Source organism: Hemibagrus wyckioides, linkage group LG12 (genome assembly GCF_019097595.1).
Source record: "Hemibagrus wyckioides isolate EC202008001 linkage group LG12, SWU_Hwy_1.0, whole genome shotgun sequence".
Lineage (NCBI taxonomy): Eukaryota > Metazoa > Chordata > Actinopteri > Siluriformes > Bagridae > Hemibagrus > Hemibagrus wyckioides.
This window is the reverse complement of record NC_080721.1, coordinates 15,329,315-15,340,604: the sequence shown is the minus strand read 5'-3', so window position 1 is coordinate 15,340,604 and position 11,290 is coordinate 15,329,315. Positions and strand designations below refer to the sequence as shown.

The following is an 11,290-nucleotide window of genomic DNA, read 5'->3' as shown; positions in this document are numbered from 1 at the left end:
AGCTGTTTTAGCTGTAGGTCCATGCATATGTGCGTGAGAGATGCAGCCCTGCATGATTGGTTCCGTCCCATCACCAAAACACTAAAGTGCATTCAGGAACACGACTGTTCATGGAGTTGGTGGTGCACCCGGATGGTTCTTCGGCACTCGAGCGGTATTGCGTGCCATTTTATTAGTCCTGCTGAAGCACACATGACTTTATCTGGGTTGAATCATGGCTAAGTTCTTTTGAACGGTGTTGCATCGTTTACGTGAACTGTGACTTGTGTCCGTTTGCGCCGTATTGTAAAGTTGTCGTATCGATGAGGCGAGATCTGGGGACGTCCTGGACGACTTCTGGAATCGAGCGATTAATCGAGTTGGAGACAGATGGCTCGGACCGACGTGGAGAATTTCAGGATTGTGGACGTGTTCAGGACCGCCGCGTGAGCTGAATTTCATGACACGGGCACGGGATTCTGTTTGGCTTCAGACGACGTCGAGTTTCCCATCGATCCCCGGTTCGGTTGGCGTCCAAACGAAGCTCCAGCGTCCAAAACACTATGATAATCCAGAGACGTCCAAGGAGGAACGATATCGCCCCAATTTCTCAAAAATTCGTCTAAACCAATGAAATAAACTTAAGGGGAAATTGGCCTTATAATTGAGAGAATTTCAGATTTGACTTTTCCTCCATTGGTTCTATGAAAGTGGACAGATTTAAGAAATTCTTTGAATATTTACGCACTCAGACGAGGGAATTGTCCTGTCTCGTGCGGATATATATGCTTTAATACAGAATCGGTGGAGAAATATGGCCGATAATGTCTTGGACTCGGGGCCGTCTTCAGCCAAAAGGCCTAAATTGTCCTCTCCCGCTCTCTCGGGTTCTGCGAGCGATGCGAATGGTATAGTAAAGTTTGCTTTAATCCTCTTCACCTCTAGCTACATCTCAGCTAGCGACTAATCACGATTTGTCCGTACACCTTTATGTTGCGTTACGTTGAATTTCCTTCCCCTGGTGGTGCACCATTATATGGATTTCCTTTAATTTTTTGCTGAATTCAGATGTTTTAGTTTTTTGTAAATTAGCTACCAGCTCTCCAGGTTTCTTGGCCCAGTTAAGCTCTTGTGTTGTATTGGAACGCGGGATGTAGTATGAGAACCTAGCTGAAGGTTTCAGATTTGTTTTTTTTTGTCATTTCTTTTAATCTTTTGCAAAAAATCCTGGTAAAACCAAAGCCCATTATTTGTGCAAAACGAGAATTCAACAGAAATTCTCGTCAGGAAGCAGACCTGACATACGATTTGAATGTAAAATGTGCAGAGACGCTGCCTCGCTGCTCTGTACTGTAAAGGCCAGTGTCTAAAAGTGGCTTATTTTTGGCTAAATTGGAAAAGATGCCAGTTTGGTGCGGGGTGTAGGGGCAGTAGGTGGTAGCAGGCGGGCAGTAACACAAAATCAGAGCATATTTCCGAAATATGCAAATTCTCATGATATTTAGTTTTGTTAAAAGCGGCCCGTTGTGCCGCATTCCACAGCTGTTTAAATATCATTTTATGTAACATCTGCAAGGGTATGTTTTATATAATGATACCGGGGAGGGTATTGATATTAAAGTGAATATCAGAATAATGATCAGAATATTGTGTCATATTGAGACATTGTTATATCACCAATAATGTGTATTATCCCAGTCCAAGAAGGTAATTTATCAATAATTCTAATTAATAATTTGAATATACAATGTACATCTGTCTTTATATATTTGCATATATTCACATACAGATGAAATATCCTACACAATATTAAATGTTTCTGCCTCATTTCTCTACCTCAGACTTCAGTTCCCTGTTCGACCTGGAGCATGACCTTCCTGATGAGCTCATCAGTTCATCTGACTTGGCACTGCCCAACGGAGGGGTCGAGGTGTGCCAGCCTTCCTCCCTCGGCCCGATTCAGGACACCGCCGCCAAACACAAGCAGCTGTCCGAGCTCCTGTGCTCCACCCCACAGCAGCAGCAGCAGCAGCCGCCAGGTATGATGCCGGCCGGCTTTAACAGGCCGATGTTGGCGACGCAGAAAGGAAACGGCCAGGCGCAGGGCATTATGGGAGGGCAAGCCATGAACGGGGTACCCAGGATGGGCTACGTCAACGCTAACGCTGGCATGAACATGGCCGACCCTCTGCAGCAGCAGCAGCAGCAGCAGCAGCAGCTCAGAGCTCAGCAACCTGCAGCCGTCAACAAGGTAAAGTACAGTAATACTTCAGCTAGTCATAAATATCATCGGGGTCCAAACACTTTTTAGCTTTATATCTCAGTTATAATTACTGCCCTGATGAGTTTAACCACAAGCAATCATCAGGGTCCAAGCACATGGTTTATTTATGTTCTATATCTTTAGAACGTCAAGCAAAATGGTATAAAAATCCCACCAAACAACATGATTAGCAGTGCTAGTGCGTGTTTTATATCTTAATAGTTAAATTTTCCAGTTAAATAATCTTTCTTTCTTTTAACTGTATATTCTGTCCAAACTCGCTCTCTCATGTGGAACTCTGCATGCTTTTCAACAAACTTCAAGCCTCAAAACTCAAAAGTGAAGCAATTTACTGTGTAATTTTTAGTCATTCTGAGTCTTTCTTTCATAATTTCTCCACATTTGTCAGGGAGACGTTTATCCCCAACGAATAATTTGCGTCAGTTCTAGTTCGGCTACATTAAAAACGTAGTTCGATTGTTAGCTTCGCTCGTTTACTGACCTATGATTTGCTTTTATTGGCTGGTTGCCTAGCAACACTGTTATCATGAGTGTAATCATTTGAGCGGCAGGCATTTCATGGGTTTGCCTTCCGATGTTAAAGATGCATTTTGACTCTTTAATTGACGTGATTTATTCCTATTTTCTTAATAATATTGGTAATGTTTCTCTCTCGGTTCAGTGTAGTGTGTTTTGTTGTAAATGATGTATTTCCATTGCTATACAACACCATTGTTATAGTATTAAACTCTCTACCCCCCCCCCCCCAGATGAACTTGATGCCCAGTTCTGGCCCCACCCCCTTCATGCCTCCTTACTCCCATGGTGGAGCTCAGTCATCTCTCGCCCCGTCCCTGCAGAACAAAGCGTCTCCGAACCTCTCCCAGTTTGGTGTGGATCAGAAAGCCCAGCCTGGTCAGAGTGTCCCCGGCCTGGTGAGCTGCTGAATGGGAAATGGGGGGTTTACTCTCGTGTGTGTGTGTGTGTGTGTGTGTGTGTGTGTGTGTACACACTGGGGGTGTGAATTGTAGCTGGAAGCATTTAATCAGACGTTGGATCTGAATTATCTGAGTGATGTAACTAGTGTTGCAGTGGAAATGAACACACCCCTATTCAAATTTTTGGTGATGTAAAAATAAATCAGATTGTTTTCCACCTTTAATGTGCAGCCAATAATATAGTTTGGGTCACTATAGCAACCGACGCAATTGCAGTGAATACCCTGGTTGCGTAAGTATACACACCCTTTAACTAATACTTTGTTTATGTTCCTGTTTTAATTCAGCATTCAGTGTTTTAGGTACGATTTTCCGCTGTGTTCCTCGGTAACGTCGCCTCCCACCTCGGGATCTCGAGCCTAAATGCCTCCGTGAGAGTGTGTCTATTGTTTGCTCATCCGGAGCATGTAAAACTCATAAACAGCTTCTTTAGAACACTTTTACAGTTCCTGAGTGGCTTCTGCTCCGCTGTAGTGAAGGTAGACAGTAAGAAGTAATGCTAAGTGTAGTGATGATCATCTCATCACAGGTCAGTGTTGTGGATTTAACGTAGGAGGAGGAACCTAACACTGCTCATAGTGAGAGCAGCCATGTTGATCTGAGGCGACCATGTGGCTCTGTAAACGGGGAAGGAAGTGCTAGATGAGAAGTCTACCCCAGTTGAGGAGGCATTTTCAGCGTAATTCCCCACCTGCACTTGATGAATTATGGGTTGTGACTTCGTCTCGGCCGCAGAGTTATTTCATAAATGCTCCAGATGTTGCAGACTTAAGAAGCTGATCTTCTCTACACAGCACTCTCCAAGTCATTCCATGGGTTTTTGATTGGATTTGGATCTGAGCTCTGACTCCACCCTTCCAAACACCGGTCTTCTTCTGAAGCTGTTCCATCATCAGCTTGGGTTTGTTCTTTTGGTTGTTATAGAGCTGGAAGGTGACATTTTTCTTCATCTTTGGCATTCACCTGCAGATTTTATGGCAAAATAATTTGGTTTTTGGAGCTGAACGTGATTCTCTACCTGACTCAAGCCCCAGCTGAAGAGAAGCAGAACCATTGTGTGATGCTGCCACCATCGTGCTTCACCACGTGGCTAAACATAAAACTTTTCTACCTTCGCCTTCTTAGACCAGAACAGAAGTTTCCACATGGTTGGGGTGAGAAATGGTTTCTGTCTAGTCGTCTTACCCCACAGTCCAGACGTGTGAAGAACATGAGAGATTGCTCTCACATGCAGACAGTAATCAGTACATTACATCTTCCTGCAGCTCCTTTAATGTTGCTGTAGGTCTGTTGGAAGCCTCTCTGGTATGTTTTTGTCTCCTTTCACACACTTTGGAGCATGGTCCTGTTCTTGGTGATGTTACTGTTCTGCTCCTGTGTTTTCTCCGTGTTGCTGATGGACGTTACGTTGTTCCATGATATTTGGGAATTCTTTTAAACCCCTCTCCTGATTAGAACCGTTCCACAGTGAGAGCCAGGACATGCTCTGTAAGCTTCTTGGCTTCAGCATTTGGATGAAACGAAGATGTGAAGAAACTGGTGCAGAAGCGTCTGATCTATCTTCAGGGTTAATGAGCATGGCTGCATTGATGGCAGCTGTATGATAATTACTTTTAAATACAAGTCTTAATCTGAGCACGTGAGTCACGTGACCCGTAACAAAGAGCGTGCGTGGTTATGCAACATTTTTACTTTGCATTTTTTTCTTTTTGTCCTTAAAATCCTGTGATTTTTTCCCAGGGTGTGTAAACTTTTGATATGCACTTTAACTAGCCTATGTAGCTAGCTTCTTAGCCCTTCGAAGGTTAGTCTAAGTTACTTAGCTGTGCTACTGAGGAATATTGTAACTTAGTCACTGATGGTGAAGAATATTTGTTTCCTCTGTGTGTGTGTGTGTGTGTGTGTGTGTGCGCACCCTCAGGCGGTGGCTCCCCCTGTGGCTGATCCTGAGAAGAGGAAGTTGATCCAGCAGCAGCTCGTCCTCCTGCTTCACGCTCATAAGTGTCAGCGTCGGGAGCAGAGTAATGGAGAGCTGTCTCACTGCAGCCTGCCTCACTGCAGGACCATGAAGAACGTCCTCAATCACATGACCCACTGTCAGGCCGGGAAAACCTGCCAGGGTCTGTCTCTCTACCTGTCTCACTCTCTGTCCTCTGTTTCGTTGTCACCCTGTTGGTCTGTGAGTCATTCTGTCCTCTTGTCTGTAGACCTGTCCATCCACCTGTCTGTCTGTTACTCCGTCTGTAGACTGTCATTAAACCTGTCTGTGGTTCTGATTATCTCTTGACCTGTCTGTCTGTTATACTGCATGTCGCCTCTGTCTGTCAGTCTTTCTGTATCTGTCTGTCTTTATCTTTGTCTTTTTGTCTTGCTCCACCTGTCCGTCTCTCTCTTTCTGACTTGATATATGTATTTAAAATCAAGTGATAGCATGGATATTAAAATGTTGTCTCTGTTACCTGCTCTCTCTCTCTGTCTGTCTGTCTCTCTCTCCATCTGTCTGTCTCTCTGTTTCTCTTCCTACCTGTCTCTCTCTCTGCAGTGGCTCACTGTGCGTCGTCAAGGCAGATCATCTCTCATTGGAAGAACTGCACTCGGCATGACTGTCCCGTCTGTCTGCCTTTGAAAAATGCAGGAGACAAGAGGAACCAGCAATGTGTGTATATATACACACACACACACACACACACACACACACACACCTATTTCATTAATGGGATGAAAGCATGTTAAATCTGTTATTCTCTTTATGCAGCTCTGTTGGGTGGAGCCAGTGTGGCAGTGGGTGGGTCTGTAAGTGGCTCCGCCCCCTGTGCCCCTCCCTCAGGACCCAGTCTGAACTCGGCTGGTCAGATTGACCCGAGCTCCATCGAGAGAGCATACGCTGCGCTTGGGCTCAGCTACACGGGCCAGACGGGTCAGATCACACCCTCTACTGCTGCAATGGGTATGGGGGTGTGTGTGTGTGTGTGTATGTGTATGTGTGTGTGTGTGTGTATGTGTGTGTGTATGTGTGTGTGTATGTGTGTGTGTATGTGTGTGTGTATGTGTGTGTGTATGTGTGTGTATGTGTGTGTGTATGTGTGTGTGTGTGTGTATGTGTGTGTGTATGCATGTGCGTGCGCACGTGTGTGTTTAATTTTGAGGGTTAAGTATAAAAAGTACAAGAAGAAACATTAAGCTTGAGAGAATCCATAGGGATTGTTATTGTTATAATTATTATAATTGTTATTATTAGGTGCAGTAGGAAAACATCAAGCTGTTTGTTGTAGATCTGCCACCAGGGGGCAGTAGAGCTCTATCACTCTGCTGTTTATTCAACAAACTCCACCATTTCTATTGTAATTTACTAGCTACTGTCTCTCTCTATCTCTCTCTGTGTCTCCCTGTCTCTGTCTCTCTCTTTCTGTGCCTCTCTTTCACTGTCTGTCCCGCTCTGTGTCTCACTGTATGCCTTTCTCTGTGTCTCATTCTGTCTCACTATCTCTCTCTGTGTCTTTCTTTGTCTCACTGTATGTCTCCTTCTATCCATCTTTTGGTCTGGGCTCTCTTTGTGTGTGTATATATATATATGTCTATGTGTCTTGTTTTTAGTGTTTCTGTCTGTTCGTCTCTCTCTCTCCTGTCACTCCTGTCAGTCTCTGCCATGCTTTCTCCCACTGTCTGTATAGTAGCAAGGTGAGTACACCAGTGGGATGAGTATAGTACAACAGTAGTGGGATGACAGCAGTGGGATGAGTATAGTAGAACAGCAGTGGGATGATTATAGTAGAATAGTAGTGAGATGACAGCAGTGGGATGAGTACAGTAGAACAGTAGTGAGATGACAGCAGTGGGATGAGTATAGTACAACAGTAGTGAGATGACAGCAGTGGGATGAGTACAGTAGAACAGTAGTGGGATGACAGCAGTGGGATGAGTGTAGTAGAACAGTAGTGAGATGACAGCAGTGGGATGAGTGTAGTAGAAAAGTAGTGAGATGACAGCAGTGGGATGAGTATAGTAGAACAGTAGTGAGATGACAGCAGTGGGATGAGTATAGTAGAACAGTAGTGGGATGACAGCAGTGGGATGAGTATAGTACAACAGTAGTGGGATGACAGCAGTGGGATGAGTATAGTAGAACAGCAGTGGGATGAGTATAGTAGAACAGTAGTGAGATGACAGCAGTGGGATGAGTGTAGTAGAACAGTAGTGAGATGACAGCAGTGGGATGAGTATAGTACAACAGTAGTGAGATGACAGCAGTGGGATGAGTATAGTAGAACAGGAGTGGGATGACAGCAGTGGGATGAGTATAGTAGAACAGGAGTGGGATGACAGCAGTGGGATGAGTATAGTAGAACAGGAGTGGGATGACAGCAGTGGGATGAGTATAGTAGAACAGTAGTGAGATGACAGCAGTGGGATGAGTGTAGTAGAACAGTAGTGAGATGACAGCAGTGGGATGAGTGTAGTAGAACAGTAGTGAGATGACAGCAGTGGGATGAGTGAAGTAGAACAGTAGTGGGATGACAGCAGTGGGATGAGTACAGTAGAACAGTAGTGGGATGACAGCAGTGGGATGAGTATAGTAGAACAGTAGTGAGATGACAGCAGTGGGATGAGTATAGTAGAACAGTAGTGAGATGACAGCAGTGGGATGAGTATAGTACAACAGTAGTGAGATGACAGCAGTGGGATGAGTATAGTAGAACAGTAGTGAGATGACAGCAGTGGGATGAGTACAGTAGAACAGTAGTGAGATGACAGCAGTGGGATGAGTACAGTAGAACAGGAGTGGGATGACAGCAGTGGGATGAGTATAGTAGAACAGTAGTGAGATGACAGCAGTGGGATGAGTGTAGTAGAACAGTAGTGAGATGACAGCAGTGGGATGAGTATAGTACAACAGTAGTGAGATGACAGCAGTGGGATGAGTATAGTACAACAGTAGTGGGATGACAACAGTGGGATGAGTATAGTAGAACAGTAGTGAGATGACAGCAGTGGGATGAGTGTAGTAGAACAGGAGTGAGATGACAGCAGTGGGATGAGTGTAGTAGAACAGGAGTGAGATGACAGCAGTGGGATGAGTGTAGTAGAACAGTAGTGAGATGACAGCAGTGGGATGAGTGTAGTAGAACAGTAGTGAGATGACAGCAGTGGGATGAGTGTAGTAGAACAGTAGTGGGATGACAGCAGTGGGATGAGTACAGTAGAACAGTAGTGGGATGACAGCAGTGGGATGAGTATAGTAGAACAGGAGTGGGATGACAGCAGTGGGATGAGTATAGTACAACAATAGTGGGATGACAGCAGTGGGATGAGTATAGTAGAACAGTAGTGGGATGACAGCAGTGGGATGAGTACAGTAGAACAGTAGTGGGATGACAGCAGTGGGATGAGTATAGTACAACAGTAGTGGGATGACAGCAGTGGGATGAGTATAGTAGAACAGTAGTGGGATGACAGCAGTGGGATGAGTACAGTAGAACAGGAGTGGGATGACAGCAGTGGGATGAGTGTAGTAGAACAGTAGTGAGATGACAGCAGTGGGATGAGTGTAGTAGAACAGTAGTGAGATGACAGCAGTGGGATGAGTATAGTAGAACAGGAGTGGGATGACAGCAGTGGGATGAGTACAGTAGAACAGGAGTGGGATGACAGCAGTGGGATGAGTATAGTAGAACAGTAGTGAGATGACAGCAGTGGGATGAGTATAGTACAACAGTAGTGAGATGACAGCAGTGGGATGAGTATAGTACAACAGTAGTGGGATGACAGCAGTGGGATGAGTATAGTACAACAATAGTGGGATGACAGCAGTGGGATGAGTATAGTAGAACAGTAGTGAGATGACAGCAGTGGGATGAGTATAGTACAACAGTAGTGAGATGACAGCAGTGGGATGAGTATAGTACAACAGTAGTGGGATGACAACAGTGGGATGAGTGTAGTAGAACAGTAGTGAGATGACAGCAGTGGGATGAGTACAGTAGAACAGTAGTGAGATGACAGCAGTGGGATAAGTATAGTAGAACAGTAGTGAGATGACAGCAGTGGGATGAGTATAGTAGAACAGTAGTGAGATGACAGCAGTGGGATGAGTATAGTACAACAGTAGTGAGATGACAGCAGTGGGATGAGTATAGTACAACAGTAGTGGGATGACAGCAGTGGGATGAGTATAGTAGAACAGTAGTGAGATGACAGCAGTGGGATGAGTATAGTACAACAGTAGTGAGATGACAGCAGTGGGATGAGTATAGTACAACAGTAGTGGGATGACAACAGTGGGATGAGTATAGTAGAACAGTAGTGAGATGACAGCAGTGGGATGAGTGTAGTAGAACAGGAGTGAGATGACAGCAGTGGGATGAGTGTAGTAGAACAGTAGTGAGATGACAGCAGTGGGATGAGTATAGTAGAACAGTAGTGAGATGACAGCAGTGGGATGAGTATAGTACAACAATAGTGGGATGACAGCAGTGGGATGAGTATAGTAGAACAGTAGTGAGATGACAGCAGTGGGATGAGTATAGTACAACAGTAGTGAGATGACAGCAGTGGGATGAGTATAGTACAACAGTAGTGGGATGACAGCAGTGGGATGAGTATAGTACAACAGTAGTGGGATGACAGCAGTGGGATGAGTATAGTAGAACAGTAGTGAGATGACAGCAGTGGGATGAGTATAGTAGAACAGTAGTGAGATGACAGCAGTGGGATGAGTATAGTACAACAGTAGTGGGATGACAGCAGTGGGATGAGTGTAGTAGAACAGTAGTGAGATGACAGCAGTGGGATGAGTACAGTAGAACAGTAGTGAGATGACAGCAGTGGGATAAGTATAGTAGAACAGTAGTGAGATGACAGCAGTGGGATGAGTATAGTAGAACAGTAGTGAGATGACAGCAGTGGGATGAGTATAGTACAACAGTAGTGAGATGACAGCAGTGGGATGAGTATAGTACAACAGTAGTGGGATGACAACAGTGGGATGAGTATAGTAGAACAGTAGTGAGATGACAGCAGTGGGATGAGTATAGTACAACAGTAGTGAGATGACAGCAGTGGGATGAGTATAGTACAACAGTAGTGGGATGACAACAGTGGGATGAGTATAGTAGAACAGTAGTGAGATGACAGCAGTGGGATGAGTGTAGTAGAACAGTAGTGAGATGACAGCAGTGGGATGAGTGTAGTAGAACAGTAGTGAGATGACAGCAGTGGGATGAGTGTAGTAGAACAGTAGTGAGATGACAGCAGTGGGATGAGTGTAGTAGAACAGTAGTGAGATGACAGCAGTGGGATGAGTGTAGTAGAACAGTAGTGAGATGACAGCAGTGGGATGAGTGTAGTAGAACAGTAGTGGGTTGACAGCAGTGGGATGAGTACAGTAGAACAGTAGTGGGATGACAGCAGTGGGATGAGTATAGTACAACAGTAGTGGGATGACAGCAGTGGGATGAGTATAGTAGAACAGTAGTGAGATGACAGCAGTGGGATGAGTATAGTAGAACAGTAGTGAGATGACAGCAGTGGGATGAGTATAGTACAACAATAGTGGGATGACAGCAGTGGGATGAGTATAGTAGAACAGTAGTGAGATGACAGCAGTGGGATGAGTATAGTACAACAGTAGTGAGATGACAGCAGTGGGATGAGTATAGTACAACAGTAGTGGGATGACAGCAGTGGGATGAGTATAGTACAACAATAGTGGGATGACAGCAGTGGGATGAGTATAGTAGAACAGTAGTGAGATGACAGCAGTGGGATGAGTATAGTACAACAGTAGTGAGATGACAGCAGTGGGATGAGTATAGTACAACAGTAGTGGGATGACAACAGTGGGATGAGTATAGTAGAACAGTAGTGAGATGACAGCAGTGGGATGAGTATAGTAGAACAGTAGTGAGATGACAGCAGTGGGATGAGTGTAGTAGAACAGGAGTGAGATGACAGCAGTGGGATGAGTGTAGTAGAACAGTAGTGAGATGACAGCAGTGGGATGAGTGTAGTAGAACAGTAGTGAGATGACAGCAGTGGGATGAGTGTAGTAGAA

At 44.8% G+C, this 11,290-nt stretch overlaps 1 protein-coding gene across 3 annotated transcripts in view; it reads left to right on the top strand.

The window, feature by feature from the left end:
• The first annotated feature begins 7 nt into the window (after positions 1–7).
• ep300b (E1A binding protein p300 b) overlaps positions 8–11,290 on the top strand; it is a 35,803-nt gene continuing 24,520 nt past the window's right edge. For 2 of the 3 annotated variants that reach the window (XM_058404869.1, XM_058404868.1), the window contains exons 1-6: positions 8–887; positions 1,821–2,230; positions 3,013–3,177; positions 5,162–5,360; positions 5,783–5,896; positions 5,996–6,187. In XM_058404869.1, the coding sequence (XP_058260852.1) occupies positions 794–887; positions 1,821–2,230; positions 3,013–3,177; positions 5,162–5,360; positions 5,783–5,896; positions 5,996–6,187 (1,174 nt within the window). In that variant the 5' untranslated portion in view covers positions 8–793. The remainder of the gene's footprint in view (positions 888–1,820; positions 2,231–3,012; positions 3,178–5,161; positions 5,361–5,782; positions 5,897–5,995; positions 6,188–11,290) is intronic. The other variant, XM_058404870.1, reaches the window with a different exon arrangement.